The 24,826-nt window shown below is 39.9% G+C and overlaps 1 protein-coding gene across 2 annotated transcripts; it reads right to left on the bottom strand.

The window, feature by feature from the left end:
• Positions 1 to 3,564: 3,564 nt before the first annotated feature.
• On the bottom strand, positions 3,565 to 24,826 carry RRAGD (Ras related GTP binding D). 2 transcript variants are annotated; one of them, XM_059830366.1, is made up of 7 exons: positions 24,664 to 24,826; positions 17,630 to 17,925; positions 17,020 to 17,219; positions 15,920 to 16,034; positions 9,971 to 10,113; positions 7,438 to 7,586; positions 3,565 to 5,491 (listed from the first exon to the last, which is right to left on the bottom strand). In XM_059830366.1, exons 1-7 carry the CDS (start codon positions 24,809 to 24,811, stop codon positions 5,340 to 5,342), a joined length of 1,203 nt encoding a protein of 400 aa, XP_059686349.1. In that variant the 5' UTR covers positions 24,812 to 24,826; the 3' UTR covers positions 3,565 to 5,339. The 2 variants fall into 2 exon arrangements, with proteins under 2 accessions (XP_059686349.1, XP_059686358.1); XM_059830375.1 differs by lacking the exon at positions 24,664 to 24,826 and adding an exon at positions 24,430 to 24,444.

Below are 24,826 nucleotides of genomic sequence, written 5' to 3'. Positions count from 1 at the left end.
GGCTTTTAGTTTGCACTGAGTGGAGATTAAAACCCATATAAAGGGTAAATCCTGCTATAATAGCAAAGGCAGCTCTGATACTGCCCTGTAATTCCCTGCTGGGGCACAACTACATGGGCCTTTGAGGACCATATGGTGCAAATGAGCTCACCCAGACCACCTCACCACAGTTCAATGTACATGCTTGCATCTTATTGTGATAAGCCCATCGTCTTTTCTTGGCCTGCATTTTGTGAAAGAAGGCAGCTTGGAATACACTATGAAATGTTCTGGCCACTCTTTTTTTTGTCTCTCACATTTGCACTCATCTATGAGGTGTTTAATCCCAACCTTTCTCAATTTAGGCCATGTTTAGTTGTGGGATTTTTTTGTTTTGTTTTGTGTTTTTGTTTTTTTTTTAAAAGGACATCAGTGTTTTTTTCTTTACCTTCTGGTATTCAGCAATTCTGAAATAAATAATCCTTCCTTCTCATAGCAGCTCCTGGAATTATTAAGGAAAATACTCAGCAGAGTATCTCTTCTGACTAGTCTCCTGAATATCTTTTACCTTGTCAAAAGGACTAGTTTAGTCCAAGAGACATTGAGACAGACTGCTGCATTAGATCAATTTTTTTTCCGTGGACCTGTAAGAATCTTTTCTCTTAAAATATGTTCTGGAGATGACTAAGAAATACTTAAAACCTGACTTCCAGCATAAACTGTAACTTGAATTTGAACACGTATTTTATGGTGTGCATACATACCAAGATTACAGAAACACACTGTATCTTTTTAAGGATGCTAGTAGCATGTAATGGATTTTATACAATTTACATATTTTTGTACTCAATATTTCTTCAGTAGCTTTTTGCTCAAGACCTAGCCTGTAGCTCATAATGCTCATAAGCCAAAGAGTACTGGCTGGCAGGAACCAAGGAGACTGGGTATCTGACCGGTTTACAATGAAACATGTATACAGAGATAGCAAAGTGAGAACGGTAACGCAGAAGATATCAGGGAAAAAACAAATGAAAAGAAAGTCTGTTAGAGTCTTTTTTAAATGTAGCCATTTGAAGATATGTGCATGAGCTAATGTGCTAGTATTAATACAGTGGGAAATCAAGTGGGATATCAACCATATGCCACCAGGTCACAGGAGCCCAAAAGAATTTCCCAACCAAGCTTATGTCTCATTTTCCACACAGCTGAAATGGGTGAAGTGACCTGTTTGTCTGTAATTGAGTAAATTCACATGTGGCTACTGATAAATATTTAGAATCGGACTAAGAAATTTTGGTGTTAATGATCTGATTTTCCCTTTGAACAGGACAGAGATAAAAGCTGCAGCAACAAAAATAACTATGTAATAATGTCATGCACATCATTCAGTACAAAAATAGAAAAGCTTCGATGTTCAATTTAAGAAAAGAATATTCTGCAATGACTATTCCAAATGACAGGGACAGTAAATATGTCATTAAAGCAAACAGTTGCTGCTGTATATGATGACCTGTTCAGGGTTATTTTCTTTAGTCCTTCAGCTTAATCTGATGATGCAAATAAAAATGGAGGGAGTTCTTTAAAATTTCTTTTAAAAATGGCTGCAGTACTTTTCACAGAATGAACTCCCTTAGTATAAAACTTTATCACAGGAGTGCAATTTCACATGCAAGAAAACCCAGAATTTTTGTTTTAATGAGAAAAAAAATTATTCCATCACAAAACATGAGATCTCAAAAGATCCATTTGAATTACGCTGTTATCAGAGTACTTTGCTCCTGTCGATTACACTTCCATGCTAATGCACAGCATGTCTGTAATCACAGAATTTTAGAAAGACATTCCAGCACTGTAACATTTTAAATAGCCACATTCCAGTGCATGCTCAAGGATGCATTTTAACTCTTCAAAGAATCCACCAAGTACTCTGGGCTGCGGCCTTTTGAATTACTTACAGATTTCCTCAACTACTTGATGGACATGGTGCTGTGTGGTGTTGGGTGGGTTGTGGCTTGTTATTGTTGTTGTGTGGCGTGGGTTTTGTGGTTGTGTTGTGTGGTTGTTTGTTTTTTTTTTTTTTTTTTTTTTTTTTTTTTTTTTCCCCCCCCCCAGGTTGGACTCGATGATCTTACAGGTCTTTTCCAACCGTACTGATTCTGTGATTCTGTGTGATTCTGTGATTCTGTGATTGTTGGAACCAATGTTTTCTAGTTATTCAGCTCCTGACTTTTAAAGTGTCTGTGGGATACTAAATTGGTTTGGGTTTATTCTAAACCAGTGTTTTAAAGAGACATGACTAGTTCAATAATGGTCCCTACTATGTCTAGGCAACTCTGATGATACATAAAAATGGATACTCACAGATCAGATATTTTGGAAATACTGCAGTATTCGGGAAGTGATTACTTCTTGCACAAGTTCTGATTTTAGAAAAGGTATCTCAACACTGCCTTGTCAGAATTGTCTCTGGTAGCACATGGAGTATTTAATCCCTTTAAAACAAAAACTAGAATCTCAACAAAATTTAAAAGAAAAAGCAAGATATTTGAAATAATATGTTCTTTAAAAAAACAACCCAACCTTGCATGCCTCACTCAGTGCTCAATCACTTCAGCTAGAACATGAAAATCTGAGGTACTAATTAGAAAATGATTACTCAAAAGTGAAACACACAAGTCATCACCTAAACTGAAAATACCAACCAAAGCTAAACAGTAAAACTAACGAATTTTTAACATTTTCAATTTTGTAATGAAACATATTTGAAACATAAGTAATCTGATAAAAATTAAGCTTACTCTGATAATATCCAATTAGAAATTTTATACATTAGCTAAAGTCACCTTCACTAAATTATGCAACATAATCTATGCCAAATTCTTGAGGGGACTACAAGAGCTAACTTAATTATCTTAAATAAATTGGTAGTCTCTAAATCCAAGGGTATGCATGACTACATGGAACTCAAGACAAATACACAGAAACTACATTAATTAGTTATGATTCATACCATAGCTAGTATGATGAGATACTTTATTATAAAAAAAAAAACAAACAAAAACCAACAGTGTTTGGTCTAGCCTGGTAGGTGTTCTTTGTCCCACATAGTCACCTATACCTGAAGGAGTGAAGGGAGGACAGATAGTGACCCCATGGTGGGTCTCAACAAAACGAAAGACAAATGTGTGGCCACAAATTATGGCAGGCCTTCAATGAAAGTCCTGTGGACTGGAGAGCTGTCAAAAGGTGGCTCTTGCCCACCATTGCTGTGGTGAACTCTGAAGACAGCTTTGCTTTACTTTAACTGAGGGGTTGGTCAGAAGAGCTGCCCTCACCTAAGATGACAGGTGGTGACAGTACCGAAAGGAATTTGAACTCTGTATTTTTGAAGGATTCTGCTTTTATTACAGCTACTGTCATTATCCTTCACACTGGCACCAGGACTGGTACTTTTGGCTATGCTCAGTGTTTCTCACCTTCCTGAGTGCCTAGAACTGCATTACTTACCAAGTGAGCCTTGATGGAGCTAAGCTCCATCTATTGACTAGAACCTTTTTCTAAGAACTCCACATATATTCAATAGACTCATGCCAAAAGAGTCAATTTATTCTAAAAAGATGTGTCACGTACATTAGGCAGCAGTAAACAGCTTGGAAACTACTGGTCTCCCTTTTGGCAGATGTTTGTGTAGAGAGCCTTTGCATTCATACAAACTGGCTCTCCCAGTGCAGGTATTCAGTATAGTACTAGAGCCTCAAGATGTGTCAATATATAGCATACAGAAACTCTGCATTTGCATTCAAACCGCGACTGAATTTAGACTTGCTTACCACAGGCTAAACCCCTCCTTGTTCAACAGAAGCCAGCAAACACTGGGGGCTTTTAGCTCACTGATAGCATTATGCATTATGCCTTACCTTGGCTAAGAGAAAACTTTCAAATTCCACCTTCCCTTCTGTCTCCAGAGCTATCTCAGCTAGGGGCAGATCAGTTATGAATGAGTGAGGCATAGCTCCCCTTACCTGTTTCTGGTGTACAGCAAGCTGCCCCCTGTTCAGGTCAAGCTCTTTCCACTCCCAAGAGCTGCTGACAACACCGCTGGACCGCGCATGCAATTGGTTTGTGGTGGGACTGGGAAAAAGAAAGAGTTGCTCTTCCGACTAGAAAGTATAATTTTGTATCATTAATTAAACAAAACCAGTGAATACAGAACTCAAAGTAAGTTTTACTTCTTTTTAGCTTTGACAGTGCTCTGCTGTCCTGTCTGACACTGTGGCATGTCTGCCCATGTTCAATATTAAAATAAGAAGTAGTGATGTACGCTTATTACTGCAGCAGTAATTGTCCAGTCCTCATTTTAATGGTCTCTTCTTGATTTCAGTCACAGACATACCCCTATTAGAGGGCATCAGAACCCAGTGCTCACACCTTTAGGACTTCCTATCAGTACATCAGAATGTCAGGGTGGAAATACATACAGATTCTTCACTGTGCCAACTGTAGATGTGCAGGCTCTTAAAACAAACTTAGCAATGTAAATTCAACCTTTCAGATACAACACCCTCCTCTGAAGCCTTATAAAAATACCAGTGCAACATAGAGCCATTTTACAAAACAATTCTCTTTATAGAAAGGTATTTTAGTGGTATATGCTGAGGTAAATAATAAAAACAGACCCAAGAAAGGGCATGACCAGTGTTATGGAGAACTCCGGATGAATTTGGCCAAAAGCCTGTTTTATAAAAGCTAGTATTTACCAACCAGTTATGATCCCTGGTAAGGTGCTTATTGCTGTAATACTTCAAAATTATTCTTCAGTTTACAAATTGAAAAATATACGAAATTAGATTTGTATGAATGTTAGGTATTAGCTGTCACAAATTTTAAAAGGCATTGTACCAAGTTTTCTTAATTGTTTACTAACCAATTTGATTGTAGCAGGTAAATAAACTACAGCATACATTTTACCTGACACCATGCATCAAAATCACCATAAAAACTAAGTTTATCAAAGTCCAACTCCACAAGGAAAACATGAAAAAGTGCAAATTATGTACCCAGTATTTCTGTCACAGCTGTTTTTTCATAATATGGCATGAAAAAGGTTTACAGCATATATTAAGAAAATTCTTACAAGTGTTCACCTCAATGCTTATATATACAACATTTTGCTCAAAGTGCTCACTATATGAAAAAAACTGATTGGATAAAAATATTTAAACAGTGCTTGCTGAACATTCAGGGAAAATTCATATAATACATCAGTCCCATTTGTTTTCCTCTTCACTCAGTGCAATGAGATGCAGAAGTCACATCAACTTCACGAAAACTTTGCTTGCCACAGTCCTAGAAAACCTCAGTTACAGTGGCATTCTTGGTGTCCCATTGGGAGTGGGTCTCTTATTTTTTTGCATGTGGCTTTGATGTTTTCGAGATCTTACTACTTTCATTCTTACTTCAAATACTTCTTGTATGGCTTTTCGAAAACAATGGAAATTGTAGTCTATTAATCCTACAGAGACAGAAATGTTTTCCGTATTAATAAAGACATTTATACAAATTAGGTAGTGAAAAAATTGCTTATATTCTACATTTAGTGAATTACCACACTGTCTCTCTGGAGGTCATAATCAGTGAATTTTCCAGGCATTTTTTTCTGTGCTAAGCAAAAGCATGTTTGATAAATACAAACAATTCAGTGAGCATTATAGCTTCATACTATGTTTGATATTAAATATACTTATTAGTCTTAAAAGAAAACAAATAGAAGTTCATTGGCAAATAACAAAGCCTTAACTTAATAAAGAGCTTTGGAGAAGTGCTCAGCATACTACAAGAAAAATTAAAATCTTTCATAAAATATGGTGTCATTTTGTAAGTCTGCTATACAGAATAACTGTGATAAAAATAAGTAGCATCTAATAATAAAATAATTTTCTTTTTTTTGACAATGCATAAGCTTTGAAATGGGTACTTCTTAGAAATATTACCAAATAACAGCCAACTATACTTCACCTTACATTGTAATTGAAAAATAACACAATAGACATGCTGTTAGATTACATACATACATAACAGGCAGACAACATTACCATGCGAGTGGGCTGAATGTGATCCCACAAAAAAGCTGTAAAGCCATATTGGTAGTCAATCGGAAGACTTACTGGGTGCTACAATTGTGTAATGCTACAATACAATTTTAGAATTTTGATAGTGAGCTTATCGCCTCACTCAAGGTTAATGCCATAAGCTTTCTTAACTCAAATACTGCAGTGTTTTTCACTTCAATCTCCCTAACAGGAGATAATACGTATTTTAAGTGGTTTAAATCCACCATGTTACACTTTCATTTTTTTTCCAGGAATTATCTTCCCTCTCCCTAGAGTTCAGACAAAATATTATGTGGAAGTCACCAGGCACCAAAAGCTAATCTGCGCTATAATACCAGAACTGTACTGTTAAAGAGTACAGGCTACTTGGAGTGTCCCAAACTATGTAGACACAATAACCTGACACAGTTGTGGACAAACCCTAATGGGTGTTTATTCAACATGGTGTCTTTTCTGAAACAGTGTTGTTAGTAGGTATGTCAAAATAACACTTCTTATGCTTACAGCAAAAAAAGAAAGTGACTGCATCTAACATTCATAGATAATAAAGGTGATATAGGTATGAAAGAGAAATTTGACCAGTTGAAGTTCTATAAAATAAAATCTAAATAGCCTGCCAAACAGCCCAGCAGACATGGTATGAGTACTGCATTCACAAACACACCAACACTGACCGGTGAATTAATATCACAAGATGGGCACAGAAGACCAGATGATGGCTCATTCTTCCACTGCTCAGTTCTGGTCTCTGGGCATTTCACTAACACCAGTAATTCAGTGAATATCATGCCAGCGAGCACAGTGATCATGAACTAAGCTTTCAGTATTGACCTTGACCAAGGTCAGAGAGATAACCAAGAAATTTTATGCACTTCAATTGCAAAATATGAAAGCCACCTAGTTCCCAGATACGCAACTTTTCATAAGCCTTTCAGAGATGAGAAAAGCAAGAACATATTTCTATCAGCCAGTTTCAATAATTTTCCCTTGGTTATGGCACGCAAGCTGTTCCAAATGCATATGCTGGTGCCAACAGGTACAAATCAATGTTAGCCAAGATAAACTGACACATTCTACTGTTGCAGATGGAAGCTTTACTGTACTGGATGTAAACTTTCATATGCTTTCATATCAGAAAGTTGTCAAATACATTTATGATTTCATCTTATCTTAATGCCAGCACAAATACTTCATGCCTTTAAACGTTATGTAAGCTCTATCAAGCTGTACTTACCTTTAATATTTGTGACACAGTTAGAGCCTGTTATCAGCTAATGACAATCACAGTTATTCATTAACTCACTAATATAAGGGAAAAGTAATGCAATACTAGAAAAGGGACAAATACCTTTTCTCTCAAAGCTTTCTTCTCTGACAAAACAAACGAGAGCAAGGAATTTCGTCACCTCTTTTAAATAAAGGACAGTTGTATTGTTCAGTTTTATGATTGCCATTGATTCTTTGTCATAAGGAGTTCCAGTGCCATCATCTTTAAGCCTAAAGGGAAATATTCAAACAAACAAGAAAAGATAAGCCACCAGATGAGCTAACAAAAGTACTCCCACATTGGTTCTTTCACCAGATAATCTCAAAATTTATGAAATTTTCATTTCAGTCTTTCAGGGAGACTCTTCGTCAAACTACACACTATGTTAAAGCACGACACATGTGAACCAGTAAGTCTGTACTACAATTCCAAATCCAGTAACCTTGCTTGAGCAGTGGCAGCTGACTGATAGTTTAAGCCATCATGAGACTTTCCTCGTGAGATGTTGGCTTTTGCAACATCATATAAGGTAAAGAGATTTCTCTTTCACAGATGATGTGTCACGATGATCACTGTATCAGTTTTGTACCTTGTAATTTTACCCTCATTCTTGAATGCACGCACAGATCTTGTTAAATGGGTAGTTATCACCAATCTGCCAGAATAATTAGTATCAATAATATATTAAGGTAGCAAGTTCCACAGATGCTGCAGGAACAGAGGACAAGCAATTAATTGTAATATCACGTCTGTAGTCTATAGCTAAAAACATGGCAAGCACATTTCTGATGAAAAATGCTAAACGGTTACAAAAAGACAGTGGTAGAGTGCCATTTTGTGAATAGAAAGCCCCACAAGTGATGTTGTACAGATAACAATCAAATACATAGTCTTTTGAACTATACAGCAGCATCTTTCTCTGTACAAAAAAAAAAAAAAAAAAGCCACAGAATCAGCATCCTTTATTATATACCTCTGTAAAACACAAGTTCTTATACAGTTACTGGAGTGACTGACTCAAAAATCTGAAACACACAGTAGAATATACAAACTTAAGAAATTTTAGAACGGTATTCAACAATTTGTTGTTCTTTTGAAGTTCTAATGCTTATTGCATATCTGCACCAGGATTCTCCCTTGTACTGTTTTGAAGAGTGGAAGAAGTCAACCAACGTGGTATCAATGCTACAGACTTGGGGACGAGTGGCTGGAAAGCTGCCCCGCAGAAAAGGACTTGGCAGTGTTGGCTGACAGCCGGCTGAATATGAGCCAGCAGTGTGCCCAGGTGGCCAAGAAGGCCAACGGCATCCTGGCCTGTAGCAGAAACAGTGTGGCCAGCAGGAGTAGGGGAGTGATCGTGCCCCTGTATTCGGCGCTGGTGAGGCCACACCTCGAATCCTGTGTTCAGTTTTGGGCCCCTCACTACAAGAAGGACATTGAGGTGCTGGAGCGTGTCCAGAGAAGGGCGACGAAGCTGGTGAGGGGTCTGGAGCACAAGTCTTATGAGGAGCGGCTGAGGAAACTGGGGTTGTTTAGCTTGGAGAAGAGGAGGCTGAGGGGAGACCTCATCGCTCTCTACAGTTACCTGAAAGGGGATTGCAGAGAGGTGGGTGTTGGTCTCTTCTCCCAAGTGACTAGCGACAGGACAAGAGGAAATGGCCTCAAGTTGCGCCAGGGGAGGCTCAGGCTGGATATTAGGAAAAATCTCTTTACTGAGAGAGTGGTGAAACACTGGAATAAGCTGCGCAGGGACGTGGTTGGAGTCACCCTCACTGGAGGTGTTCAAGGAATGTGTGGACAAGGCATTGTGGGACGTGGTTTAATGGGCATGGTGGTGTTGGCTGATGATTGGACTTGATGATCTTACACGTCTTTTCCAACCTTCGTGATTCTGTGAATGGGTAGGAATGCAAGGCTACCAAAGACTACCACACTCTAAGAATGCTGCAGTTTAGCCTCCAAGCCTATGCATCTTAATGCACTAATTCTTAATGTGCCCCTGCCTTTCCCAGGAATAGCTAGCATTACATTTGGCCCAGGGCCAAGCCATTTAAAACACAACTTGGAAGGAGATGTACATGCTACCCCAGGAGATCTCCAGTTGCTAACGTACAAGGAGGGGAAACTGAAAAAAAAAAACCCACAAAGATCATGTAGGGAAAAGAGGACGAAGAGAGAACTGAAGCAAGAGTGAAGCAGCTCTCTGAGGCCAGTAGAGGCCACTAGCTATTAAAGTAAACAAAACTAAATACAGCCCCACTTTTTTTAAAATGCGAGGCATCCTTCTGTTGAATTCATCCCTTGGGAACAAAAAGATAATGTTAATGTTTCCTTTTATTTTAGGTTGGTTACTTCCCACTCCTTCCTCCACATAAAATTATTAGCATAGAAAGACGAAAGTGTTCACAAAGGAGGCTGGGCAGGGAACAGTGCTTATTGCTAGCAGGGGATCTGTACCTCAGAAGTCTGCCGTTTCCTCCTTCTCCCCTGTCCTGACAAATTAGTCTGGCAAATTACACATTCTCATTATTATTTATACCCACATCATTCTAATTTTGAGGTCATTCAGATTCTAGGTACACAGTTTTATGAAAAACATTAACAATTTACTTACCCATATATACAAGAAATGTCAATCACAACATCTATCATATCACAGCAGAGCTCGTAAGTTTGCATATCCACTGGAGTACTGTCCGTTGCAATATAGATCTTACTGACTACATCAAATAAAAATGCTTTTTCAATCCCAGAATTCTATTTAAGAAAAAAAGAAAGAAAAATAAAATGGCAGCCATGTCTTCAAATTAACATCAAGCTTTTTTGTTCCCCTACTTGCCTGTCATACAAAATTCTAGGCTGAAGAAGTGGAAGTTAAACTGCAATCAAGTTCATTTTGAAAGAACTGTACATAACAGCACTGCTGTATTTGTAGCAAACCTTCACACTCACAGACCTTCCAACAGTTTCTGCCTCTGAGCAGACATAATGCCAAGTCAGACTCCCAAACTTCCCCTCTCTGGAAAACACCTGGAGAGATTACATTTATTTTCAGTGGAAAATGCGGAGGGGGGGAAATCTTCCAAGCTCAAGCTTTTGGGTTTTTGATTGTCGCAATGGACATAAAAAGAGAGCTGTAATTTAAAGTTATTCTAGCTGGACATGTAAGAAGACAGAAACGAGGAAAAGAAAAAGTTGATGGACAAAAGTAGTAGTAGTGTCCAAGAACTAGTTTCTCAAGGAAATTGACAAATTGTCTCATTGGGGTCTGTAGCTGTTTTACTGTCTGGTTCCTTAGAACATCTTTTAGGATCACAGAAGAAAGACTAGTGTTTTGATGGTGTTCTTTCAGTTTTCATGTAGCATTGGTGGTTAAAGCCATGTTTATAATGCTAAGGCTTGCTAATGTGATGACAGCTACATTCCTGTCATCCTGCCAAGCTGATTAAGACTCTCCATACTGGAGATGTATCGTATTTGCAGCTCTCAGAGTCTAGCCAGGAATGCTAGCTCATACTCTTTGTGTAGATAAGGTAAACTGCCATAAGACTCTGCTTCCTGAAAAAAAAAAAAAGGAAAAAATGTGTACTGTTTAACTGAAAACAATAGCTTTGCTTGCTGATATCAAGGGATTGCACCTGGGCAGCTGCCTCAGCATGAACACAAAGGACAATTTTCCAGTATTGCTAAAGCTCAAGCTGTAAAATACGCTTCAGAATCCACCTGTACAGGAAGAAAAGCAACTTTCTCCCATCAAACCGAATTTTCTCCATATATGCGCTTCCCTTTTTAATATGGTTTGGGACTCTTCCACAGCAGTTTTGTAACTACCAAAAAACACACTGAAAATCCCTAACAAGTTTTAGTAGGTTCAGCTTTCTTTGTAGTTACAGAACTTTTCCTTTTTTCTTCCATTTCTTTTCCAAGTCAACTGTTTAACACATAGCTAAGAGACTAAAGTGGCCCTCCCACTTTCCAAATTTCCTGAAATAGGTAGAAAAATTTCAACCCTAGGTATGCTATTGAACAATGGCCAGCAATATTTTGGGCATTTTCTTCTTAAAGATGCTTAATTGTGCCACCATCACACACACAACTAAGGCACCCAACAATAAAAACAGAGTATAGAGGTGAATTCTTTTGCATTTCATTACAGAAAAGACTCCATGAGTGGCACGTTCCAGTAATTCATTAATAAAAGAAATATTCAAAACAAAGTATACACTGTGGATACCTTAAGTACGTGGGCTGAAGCACACGATGTACAAGAAGAGTCTCAGGGAACTGTGTTTGTTTAACCTGGAGAAGGCTCATTGCTACCTACAAATACCTAACATAAGGGTGCACAGAAGACAGAGCCAAACTCTTCTCAGAGCTACAGTGTTGAAGGACAAGAGGCAAAAGGCACAAACTGAAATTCTGACTTGATAAAAGAAAAGAAAAACTTAGCATGAAGAGTGGTGAATCACTGGGAGCATGCTGACCTGATAGGTTGTAGAGTTTCCATCCTTGGAGATACACAAAGCTGGACTGGACCCAGCCACGAGCAACCTGCTCTAACTGGCCTGATTCTGAGCAGGAGCTGACCTCTCAGGTCCCTTTCAGCCTACATGGCTCTATGAGTCTACGTTCTTTGAGCACTAAGAACAAAAATGTATGCATATTTATTTTGGTTATTCTGGCCACATGTGACAGTTCTGTTAATTTTAATTTTTAAATAGTAATTCTGACAGCACCTCACATACTTCAACAGATGCTGTCAAATAAGATTAATCACAAGATTCACCTGTAAATATCATATAAGTATATAGCTGCAAATCATTGCCAAAATACATATTTGAAAATACAAGTAATTTTAGACAAAAGAAGTTGGAACTTGAGCCCTGTAGTGTCATTCATGAGGAGTTGATTATAAAGTTTTGTATTATATAAAGAAAGAAACAGGGATAATTTCAGCTGTACAGGTAAGATGTACCTTAAATTGCTAGTGACAATATAGTAACATTTAACAATGAGAAGTGATTTTTCCATCTCTGAACTCCGGCTGCTGCAGCCTGCCTGTAACTTGCAGTGACAGTTAAAAAGGTTTTCATCTTGGGATGTCTGCCATGCCAGCAGTTATGCCTGCTGATAAGGGCAGAGCTTTGTGTCTTAACTTAAACCATGCTCATTTTCAATTGAAAATAACACATCATGGTAGGACCTGCTGAGAAACTGGCACATATTTCCTTTTGTCGACTTTGTACGGTGACAGAAACTTCAGCGAAAGGGCAGGATGGACTGCCAGGAGTAGTAACCACTAAATTGTACACACGTGACTTCACAGATTTCACTTGCCAGGGTTTTTAGTACAACTTTAAGTGAAAAAGCAAAGGATTTGCCAAAATATTTGTAACAAAATTGCTCAAGGAAAAAAAATACCAGTACAAACAATAATTACAAGTCATAAACAAATCAGGAAACAGTGGATAAAAATACTGTTCAAAGAGACATTATGTCATTAATGCTCAGTCAGGGAAAATGACAATAAGGAATTAACTGTTTCTCTTACTAGAGCAGGAGGGTTCCTTATTAGAGAAACAAAGGCCAACAGCTGCCTTATGCAACTGAATGAAATGTTGTCATTAATGTCAATGAGAGCAGGGCCAGAATAAGCAATAGTTATCTCTGACACAACCCTACAGTCTGGAAAGAAAATGCAACATGCACTAGAAGCTCTATCAAGCACTCTGAATCTATGTAAGAGTATTCCATGGCTAATCTGAACCAAGAGAGTCATTGTGAAAAATCTTCTGCAAGAAATACATGAGATTTTATTTTGGATAGGTAAAAACCATGAGGTAGTTGAAATTCAAACCATGTTTCCCAAATATACTGGGTTTGATAAAGTAGAAGGCAGTTTCTATTCTTTAAATGGAATGGGTTCAGTAAAACTGGTAGTGTTTCTCCAATTCATAGGTTAGGTAAATGGGCCTAACTTTTTCCTTCTTTAAAGTATGAAAAGTAAGCCAGAATTTGGCCCTAAAAACGTAATTTTTAAAAGAACTTACAGGATATCACCAGCCACTTACAGTTAGGAATGAGTAACAGTCTGAGTTATTTAAACAGGTCTTGCAGCAAACAGCAGATTTAGTGAATGAATTTTAATTTTAAATACTACACTTGAATTTACAGATTATGAAATTCAAATCATTAAACAAAACTGTACTTAATATTATTTTACCATGACAACTCCTTGTTTGTTTTTAACACATACTTTTTAACATCCCTCAAAAAAACCCCAACAACCCCAAAATGAAAACCCACATTCCTGCATCACACGACTTGATTGTTCAGTAAGGCCACAGTAATTAAAAAAGACATCCTTCTATATATGCAGCTGATAGAGTGTTAGGCAGGCAAGACTTACATGGATTTTGAATGCCAAACCAACTTATTTTACGCTTTACAAGCAGTTACATTAAAGAATGTAGAAGCAGTATTATCACACTGATGGTTCCTCAAACGTACAAGCTAACACACTGTGGCACTGTAAAGTTAGGCAAAAACCTGCTGTGAACTTGCGTGATCACAGATCTATTTTTGTAATCACCAGCTTTTCATGTTGGAAGTCTTCATGGCATAAATGAAAGGAAATCCTCATGAATATTGCTACAAAACCCAAACTAGAACACCAATACATCCACACTTTGATATCCAGCACACTGGCTTCCTGAGGTAAGGCATGACCAAAATCCATGTCAAGATTTGTTGTTACTAAGCTGCTAAAGTAAAGAGGCACCTGCTAACTAATTCTATGCTGGAGAATGATGTTTAGTCTTCCTGTGGTTGCAAATACAGTCATTCCGAGTCTCCTGTCTACAGACAGAAGATAACTCAAAAACAGACAGCAAGCATGCTGAGGACATAGGTCATTAAAAAACTGGGTTTTGCTCTATTTGGAGCCAAGATACAGTCTGAGATGTTTCCCCTACTGAATGGGGGAAATAGTATACCTCTCTTACTTTTTTGGACCTCCCTTTCATTTGAAAGACTTGTTCTTCCTTACAAATTACATCTGACATCTAGAATATTATTGGAGCTGCTGTCTGGGTATTCCAGATACACAACCAACTGTCATCAGTCATTTACGAAACAGCTCGTGCTCGATTCATCTGGTGGTTTGGTACAATTCCTTCATCAACTCCAAACAGCGAGAAGACCCCATACAGAGACCTGACTCACAATATGAGTGACAGAGGTGACTCTGGCACAAGGAGGGCTATCATTCAGCCAGCCTTCTCTTTAAGACTGTGTAGCATATTCAATATCCAATTGCTTCAGAACTGTTGTCAACACTCTTTCATTACCTTTCTGTCCTAAGTGGAGTTCGAGACTGGGTGATAAACTGGTATACAGTCCAGCGATTTTGGTAGAAACAGATCTTTGTAACAAACCATTCATTATGAAATAGCATCATTTGTTGCTTAATAGTATGAGAATAAGTTTTGGAAAGACCTTCCTCTAATCCTAGCTCTCCCTCTCAGCAACGCATCCAACTTTTTTCTCTCCCCGTTTTCACACCCTACACTGAGAAACTGTGAAATCTAATTTTATCTTACAGGCTGCTGAATGATACTAAATAATTTCATTACTTCAAAATCACAAAAAGGCACAACAAAATACCTTGCTTGGAAATTGAAGCTTGACAAATTAATGCGAGATGCAAGGTGCAAAATCAGAATACTGTGAAAAAGGGTGCAGTTTCAGGAGCCACTATGACCTGACTTAACGACCACCAAAGTGGGGAGTTCCCCCTTTTCTCAACCTACTCACTGTGTTCCCCTTTGCTCATGGCCACAGGTTCCCATCTTTTATCTTGTGCTAAAACAAGAGGATGTTGGACTCCTCCATGACCTGCTTTTAGCTAAATTAAACAGTGCATTAGTGTGTGTCATAGTGACTCCATGAGGGAACAGGCGAGTGTCAGAACCACTACAAAGGAGAGGAAGATACCACGCATACAGGAACAGTGGAGCAAGCAATTACCTCCAAAGTGGTAACAAGCCACTAGATATACAAAGGTCTCTAATTGGCCTTGGGAGTAACTATGGAAGCTGTGAAAGTTGTGATGGACTCTACCTCTAAAAATTTCAAGACAAGAGAAGATTTTCTTAAACTTCGATACAAAGCAGAATTAATTCTAGGAAGCTCTACATAAAGGAATATCATCTAGTCTGATCTCTAAGAATTTATTTACACAAATTTTAAGTACTACTTAAACAAATGCATGCATCATAGACCTCTGCAACATTCAGATTAATGTATGGGCAGGAAAGTGATGGCTGCTGACCCACTTTACATGATTCAGGAAATACTGTGAGTATCTCAGCAGCTCAGCAACACTGTTTAATAGACAGGGAGGTGAGGCCAAGCTGCATGTGGGTACATTTCAACTAAGTTTTGATAATTTCTCTGAGAGTTCACATTGCTCATAATCTCTCAGAAGGCAGTGAACAGAATATGTGGACATGCATGTTGGACATAGCCGGATCTACAGACAAAGTATATAACAAGTACTTACTGAAATAAAGATGTTAAGCAGGTTTTCCAGTGTTGGGAGCTGTGGAATCAGTTTCTGTACCACTTTGCTAAATGCTTCAAATATAGAATGATCATATATGCTTGTCAGATAAAAGCTGGAAAAAAACGTCACCACATTTTCCTTTTAGCCACTGTGAACATGATGTACCTTTCATAATATGAGTGAAATGAAATATTGTCAAACAGCAAGTGCCTACACGTATGCAATTACTCCTTGTGATCTGAAGTCACATGTTATGATTGAAGCATAGGACTTCATTTCTATACAAAAAAACCCTAGACACTGCAAACTAGACCTCAATGTAGAACTTCATGATGCAACTCCCACTTTGGTATTCTTATGAAAATATTTTTCAAATTGCAGGAAAGGAATATTACTGAGTATGTCTGCTGTGGAGTGTATGAGTATGAAAGCTGTGGACACATCTATCAGTGCAATGATGCAGTCAAGTTGTTAAGAGCTCTAAAGAGCTGGCATGTTCACGGAGCAGGTCTCTCTTTTTAATATATTTGTACTTGGCTTTAAGTGCTTAGAAAGACATGACAACTTGATGTACTCTAGTTCCCAGTCTGCAAAAGTCCACTTTTTTTCATTATTTGCTGCAACAACCTGCTTTATCAGCAGACATAAGGCAAAGATACAGCACTTGTCTTCCAAAGTGGCTCCAAGCAGGCTGCAGCAGCGAGGACTAGTGATTGGGAGGGGACTGTGAGGCAGAGAGGTTTCAAAGAAGGCAAAAGTGATGTAGGTAGCATATAAACTCTACTGGCTGGAGCTCTACTGGTTGCTGCCACTGTCCAAGCAACTTATTTCAAGACAGCAGCTGCAGCAAAAACTGGCAGGACTCTGGCGTATCTGTCATCTCTTTTTAAGCACATCTCCTCTCCATTTTTCCCTCCAAGACAGCAATCAGAAATAAGATACTTTGTTTGGCTCAGGTCAAGTGCAATGTCTCTGATTATCCTTTTCCTTCATATATCAAAAGCTTGTTGCCTGCTACTTTGAGAGTACAAAAACCGGTAACTTGTCAAATAAGCTGCTCTCCTCTTTAGGATTCTCTGCACAGCAGCTTTGCTCACCTGAGGTGAATCTTTTCTAATCCAGCATCTGCAAGGTCATCATTTGCCCTCTGGTGAATATCTCTTTGCGTTTCAATCTTGTGATCATCAGACAAACCATCCACTTTATGGATAAAGATTTCAAAGTTGATATCTGGATTCACTTTATAGGCTCTGGTCACAGTAAGATGCAGACGAGCTAATGCTTCCATATAATCATCCTAATGAAGGAAAAAGAAAAGCTACAACTGTAGGAAAGTTCTTAAAAATATATATAAAATCTTCTGATACTTACTTTTAGATAATGCTACAGTTCAACAACAGCCTAATTTTTTTTTTAATTTTTATAAGTTGAAGCCTGAACCTACATCCAGCATGTGCACCAATCTCATGCTGTCAGCACTTAAGAGTCTCAGCAAGAACCTTGAGATGTTAAAGCAAATTAGTTAACTTTTGAACATACTTAAGAGATCAAAATTAACCAAGCAGCTCTTCAAGTTTTAATGATTTTCTTTTAATGTGTTTGTGATGCAAGTTATTTATTTGCTTTGAAAAAAATCTGTGCTTTTCAACCCATTTGTCTATTGCTGAAGGAAGAAAAGAAAAAGGTAGCTTAAACCCCCTTGTTTACCTGAGAATCAATAACAAATATCAGTGCTCCAGTGCCTCTGAAAATCATCTCATAGTCAAATGTAGGATCAAAGAAGTCAATTTGCCCAGGAAAATCCCATATCTGAAAGTTGACAAAGGAGCTGTTGGAAACATCCTCTCTGCAGATCTTGTTTGTGCTCTCCAAGAAGAGAGTCTCATTCGGCGACATTTTGTGAAAGACAACTTTCTGAATGGAAGACTTTCCACTTCTCCTCAATCCCATGAGCAGGATTCTTGGCTTAACTTCAGTACTGAAGGGATCATTGAAATCCAAAACTGAATAAAATCACACAAGAAAAAAAGTAACATACTATGGCAATATAATTAGTAACTGTCAGGTAACATGCATTTGACATTTATTTTCATGACATTTTTACTTGGATTTATGCAAATGTTACAAATTTTTAAGCTTAGGGAGCGGCGCTACAGGTATTTTAACTTGAATTATTTGTCCCTTAGGCTATACTATCAGAAAACCTACTTCTCATCTGTAAGACAGACACTGCAGAAGGTTTGCTCACTCAGTTTGTACGTGAAAAATGTGTTATCACAAACAGACATCCTAAAATACCTAATTTTGCTCTGATTAACACTATCCGACACACATTCTAACCCAACTTTAAAAGAATATAATCTGGTAACAAATACCCTTGCCAACAGATAGCTACATCACACTGCTGGAAGAAAGGAGTAACTTTGTGTTAGTTACATCTGTGTGATCTTACTAAGGCTACATGAGGGCTTCCTTCCTCTAAAATAAATAAATACATAAAATCACACATTGCAGGAGCTATAGGAAGAAAACAACTCAGGAGGCAAACAATTCCTATATGTTGGTATTTACAACACAATACTGAGCTCATGAGAAGTCCTTTTCTAAGGTAGTTAGGATTTCACCTGCTATCGAATAACTTATGTTACAATCTGTAAAAATTTGCTATCCAGTAAATAAGATTACAGCATATCCCCTACCTATTTGCAAAACAAAGGCCTGGGAACACAGTTATTTCATTGTGCTACCTACCCCAGTTTGAAACTGGTACCACTAAAACAGAACATTTTCAAGTGCTGATGCAGTTATATTAGCATAAAGGTACTTACAGGAGTATACTAAACTGTTATATCTGTAAGGACATGAATGTCCACACCTGTAAGCACACGAGCTTCAGCTGCAGGTAGCTCTAATCGAAACAGTTACAACAGTCTCAATTGCTGCATTTAGTTGGGCTGTAACTTTGAAATGTCCAAGCTGAACACAGTACTGCACATAGATGTAAAAAGCTTTCGAACACCTCTGTGGTATCCTGTCTGCAGCATCAAACACAAGCAACGCAAAAAACTGAGTTACCAAGGCTAAATCTGCAGAATAAGGCTCACAGCACACAGTGGTCAGGTTTAAAATACTGATCAGACAACAGGCTAAACACACTAGCTCTCAGGCAGACGTTTTCCCACCCACTGCAGTACAGACTATTCAGTGTAATTCAGAGCACAATGTAACTGCGCTTCTTCGACTTTTTCTGCTGGGATAAATTCTGAATTGCAGAAAACCGGCACACATTTGTTCATACACATCCTTCCTGTATATGCCCTGCATACTTTAAGTCATCAACTTTACTCCAAAAGTACAAAAATCCAAAACAAGAAACCTCAGCAATAACAATTTGAACCTGTCAATTTATTACATAGCCTTATGGCCTGAAAAACATGGAAAGTTTGAAGGACTCCTTTGCCTTGGAGCATGTTTTGCACCCAGGGGCAGCGATCACATCCGTTCTCTTGTGTTCCTCAAACCTCACTCACAGCTTTCAGAAATGCCAAGAGCAGGATGTGCCTGCCAGGAGAGCACAGAACCTTGTTCACGTCTGTTTGTACCGCGTGAGCTTCAGTCACCGAGAATTAGGGCTTCTCAACTGAAGGTCTTACAGCGTTAGCGTAAAACATCCCTTGGCACCATCTACTGGCTTGTGAGCAGTTATGCCACTCAGTGTGGGCCCATGTCACCACAGTGACTGACAGGAGTTGAAAACTCATAATCAGTGGGATCCTATCCATTTTGAATACATTCAAAAGGCCTTGACAGGTATTACCACTTACTGCGCTCTTGTTAATTATCACACATCAAACATTGCCAGGCTGGAAGAGTGCACAGATGAAACCCCTTCAAGCAGAACAGCAACACGTAACTCCGCAAGAATCTCATCCTCCTAACGCAGCAATGGCCAACTTCTGCTGATCCACGGACAACAAATTTAGGAAGTAATAAACTGCAGTCAACATGCTGCTCTACTCTTCCTGTCAAGTGATAGTACCCTCCCGTGGCTGCAAGAAACATGTGCCTACAATACTTCACACCTATAAAGGAATAACAAATATCTGCTCTAGGATGATGTCATAATATTTTATGTTTTGGGGGTACAGTCTTGTCAATAAAGCAAACCTAAGGTACAGTTTTTAACAGTGTTTCCTCCACCTCACACTATTCTCTAATGCACAATTTTTCCACAGCTGCCAAATGTATAGTCGCAATCTCATTAATGTGCATATATCCATACATCATGCAGTTTGCATTTTGGCTATCAGAAGGGAAAATAATTTATTCAAAGCTTTACAAGAACTAGCTTGAATAAAATACTTTATAAAGGCACATAAAGAACAGTCTTCTCGTTGAGGCTTTATTGCATGTTTCAAAAAATTAAAAACCTCCTGTTTGCTCTGTATGCAACAGAACTTACGAAGTCTAATTTGCTATGGATTTGTACTTTGTGTCCCCTTCCTCTCCCCACCACAGTAACACCAACTTCCCCCTGTACGTCTTATGACATATCCTCCAAGTAACAGATATAACATGCTGTGGCTGATCTGGAGCTAAACACAGGCTGGTTGGCTAGACCATACACACATGTACGCTGCTTTGCCAGCTGCTGCCACCGAGAATGCACACGTCTGCCTGCCTGTCCCTCTGAGGACATTTTCATTTGGGTCTCTCCTCTCTTCTGAATGCCAGTTTTCATCAAACCTGTGGGAACTTAATAATCTTTGAGATGCCCTTCGTTCAAATTTGCTTGAAGGTGGACGACAGTTTCCAAAGTTCTGACCGGTGATAAGACAACTAGAAGACAGGCTACCTACACAACTCCCTTTTCTTTAAGAAATAGGCTAAACACTCACATGTATCTAAAAAAATATTTTCAGTAACTTGGGGTTTTACATTGTTGTTGTATTAAATTATTCCAGGCTGTTAGATTTTTTTATGGACTGTAATACTTACTAGAAAGAAATTGCTTTATATGAAAGCCATACTAAAAAAAATACAGTTGCAAGTGCAGAGTTACCGACAAGAAGAATGAACACTAGCTCTTCTACTAGTAAGACTGTTACTTAGCTTTTGAAATCCTGCCAGTTCAAAGACAGGGAAATGTAAATGAGTAGCATCCAAACCTGACTAGATAGCAAGGCTGCTACAGCACTTTCCTCTGAGAGAGAGTTAAGAGATTACCTTATATGTAAAGGAATTGGACGATGTGCTGCCTGCCCACATTCCTTTGCAGAGTACATGACAACTCCTTCTTTAATTTGCCACAGAAATGCCAGTAGATGTATCACTGCAACTTCCCAGACTAGGTTACTGAGTGAGATCATAACATGCCTAAGAGAAACACTAAATTCTTCTTTATTCTGTAATGGGAAAGATAATTTTCCCTATTGTGAGATGCAACACATTTCCTGCTTCATTCACTTTTGCAAAGAGTAAATGTTATAAAATGCCAGTTTCTAATGCATGTGAACAGTCCTTCGTATTTCAACTTTTCTAAGCAGCCATAAAGAACAGAAGTCATGCTGCTTAGAGGCTGTGTCCTTTGAAGTATTCACAAATTAAACTTAACAAACCCAAAAGCACTTTCCCCACAGAGAAGCACTCAATTCCTTACAAAATTTCAGTAATTGCAGTTGTGTCCTTGCTTACGGACTGCAATCTGCGTGCGTTGCAACACACAGAAGAGCCCAGCTCTGAGCAGTTAATTGAGAACTGCACGTAGTAGTCCTGACCTATCTCACCAGGATGCAGAGTGCACAACGAATACTCTCATGTCTTCTTCACACTATTAGAGATATTCATTGATAACTAAAATGGTTTTTGAAGCCCATCCTGAATTCCACATCAATTGCAATTAATTGTCAAGGCAGGTGACTACCAGTGCTTTACAGACATGTGTGACAGGGATGCCAAGTTGGAAAGCGTATTTGTAGATCTTTTCAGTTTTCAAATATCCAAATAAAGCACTGCAGTTCATCTGCTCAACTGCCGTCAAGCCAAAAGAAATTATTTTGCTCTTGTTACCGTCCGTAAGGTAACAAGCCTCTCAGTCTAGTTTGAAACTAATACAGCTAATAATGATTATTTTTTTGCCCACTAATGCAATTATGTTATTTTTAAGTTTTAACCTTTGTGCAAAAGAGAATTAGCAGTCCCAACCTTTTCACTCATGTACCTTCAAGCCCATTGATCTCATAGCATTTCCAGTACTACTGTCACTGTGATATTTGCAGCACTTTGGAGTGCTGTCAAGACAACAGCCTTACAAAACACATTCAATGAACATCTTCAACGCTAACAGATGGTCTGAGTCTAAAGAGTTAACAGAAAAAGCTTATATGCAATCAAGAAAGCTGTTCAGCTACTGTGGGTTCATAAACATTGCAGAAATGCCTGGTGGAAGGAAATTCTTGTGGCTAAAGAAAAGACTCAGAACCAGAAGACCTGGTTCCATTCTGCCACAAGTGCGGCACTGTGCAATGATAATGTCTTAAAGCTACTTCCCTGGACACTCTGCAGAGGGCTTCCTCTCTTCTAAATACTTTTTAATAGCATATATCAAAAACATGACTAGGCTTTATGTAAACTAAGTGCTTTAAGGTCTGTGAATATGACCCCATGTGTAAAGTAAAAAGATTAAGAAGAGGACAAGAGACGTGGTTTCAGCATTCAGGCCGGAGACAAGAAACCAGTATAGAGCGAGAGACGACCAATATGAAGTTTTGAAATCTCCCGTATGCCTATGAGCACAAATCATGTCTACTTTTAAGCCTGGCTTCTCCCTTCACTTTCAACAGCTACGCATTGAAGCTGTACTTTCTTTGTAGAAAATTGGAGGCTGTGACACTGAATTTTGGACTACTTACTGTATAGATCCAGGAAACAGGAGGACAAAAACTGGGAAAACGAAAGTCCCTTGCCTTGCAGCCCAGTGTTAAATACACAAAACAGAGACCCAAATCCCAGCCTGCTCCATTACAGATGCTCTATGCCTCTTTCTCCAGAGAATTCAGAATGAATCAGAATGCGAAGGGATCCAGACTGTTAAAATGGCCCTTTGTGATAATCCTGTGTAAAAAAGGTCCCTGCATGGACAATCTTCTCCTGCTATTCAGGATGTAAAGGTTTGTTTCTGTTAAGGACAATATTCTGGTGTTACTACGAAGAAACAATTGAAATTTTTAGCAGTCTAACAATGTTCCTGTTGAAAAATACCCAAATAAATTCCTCTGAAGACAGAATATGAATTACTTCTCTACAGAAAATGCTGTTAGTTTAGCACTAAAGAAATACGCTAAAATATATTCTCTCTGCATCAAAATATATAGGCAATTTTTCAGTGGTTTCAAGTAAGACTAATTAGTCCTAGCTTCAGCTCTTACATCCTCGTATTCCCACAGCCTTTCACCACGAAGGCTTACACTCAAAGAACTGACCTTCCCCCCCCAAATTGCATTAGTCAATGCCATACCCTCCATGGCAACTTGTAGGACTGAAGGGTTCTGCATACTAACAATCAAAGTAGCCTTAAAACATGTGGCCTTTTACTATGCTCTTATAAAAAAGCAGTTATTTTTTCGCCCTGAGATACTGAAAGTTCTCCAAATTCCTTTGTGAAATATGTCTCAGAAGAATGAATTCAGGCTCTGAATGAAAGCAACAGGCTCTGAGCTGGCATTGCCTCTTTTTACTGAATGAGGCTGCTTTTCCTGGTAAGCTTGTCCTTCCTAGCATCACCATCCATACTGACACAGATAAGCAGTGAGTAACATGGGTCCTCATATGCACAGACAACAGGCATTTAGCAGAGCCTGCCACTGTGGGGACTGACATTCACAGCTGCAGAGCAGCCCTGGACACACAGCTGCGTGTTGCCACTGCCTTTTATAGCATGACACCCAAGCCCCCCGCCTCCTTGGCACACTCAAGTCACATCACCAGGCTGTGGCCACTAATAACTAATAACTCTCACCCCAGACATGGAAAATACTGAACGGAGATTACCCCCACCACCACTTTATTTGCACTCCTTTTGCAGCCTCCCTCTCTCCCAACCCTTCCCGCTACCTGCCAGCCCTTGCCCTGCTCCCGCCTCAGAGCTCCCCACTCTCTCTGACCCCACGGTAGCGCCCTACGAGCACCCTGTCCCCGTCCCGCCCTCTCCCACCCTCACCTCCGCAGCATCCCCGCTCAGCCTGGCCTCTCACCGCCCACCCCCGTCCCCAGCGAGGCCTGCCCTCCCTCCCGACGTCTTGTGTCCCCCACACCGCTGCCCCTGGCTCCCTTCGTGCCCTGCTCCCCCTTGCCGTGCCCCAAACCCCCGGGGAGCCTCGCCTCCTCCCTGACCCACATCCGCACGCCGCCAGGCCAGACCCCCCGGCAGCCAAACCTCACCCCCCCAGCGGCGCCCCCGTCCCGCCCGCCGCCGTCCCTGCCTCACCGCGGCCCCTGCCCCGCCTCACCCACATCTCCGCGCACACGGGGCCGGCCTGCGGCGCACCTCGCCCCGCTGCCCCGCCTCACCCCACACCCGCACTCGCTGCCGGCCGCTGCCCCACAGCCCCCTCCGAGGCCGGTGCCTGCCCCCTGGCTCTCCGGGGGCCGCCGCCGCCTCCTGCAGCTCCCCGGCGGCCGCGACGCCGCTCCCCGTCGCCCCCGGTGCCGACGCCGCTGCGGCCGCCGAGGCTGGCACTCACACGCCTCATCGCCGCCGCTCTCCGCGTCCCCGTCCGAGAAGGACTCGGCCCCGTCGGCGTAGCCCGCCAAGCCCACGATCTCCTCCTCCTCTTCCTCCTCCTCGTCCCCCTCCTCCTCCTCCGGCAGCTTCCTCGGCACCTGGCTCATGCCGGCCGAGCTCCG

This window comes from Gavia stellata, chromosome 2 (assembly GCF_030936135.1).
Source record: "Gavia stellata isolate bGavSte3 chromosome 2, bGavSte3.hap2, whole genome shotgun sequence".
Lineage (NCBI taxonomy): Eukaryota > Metazoa > Chordata > Aves > Gaviiformes > Gaviidae > Gavia > Gavia stellata.
This window is presented reverse-complemented; position numbering and strand designations above follow the sequence as displayed.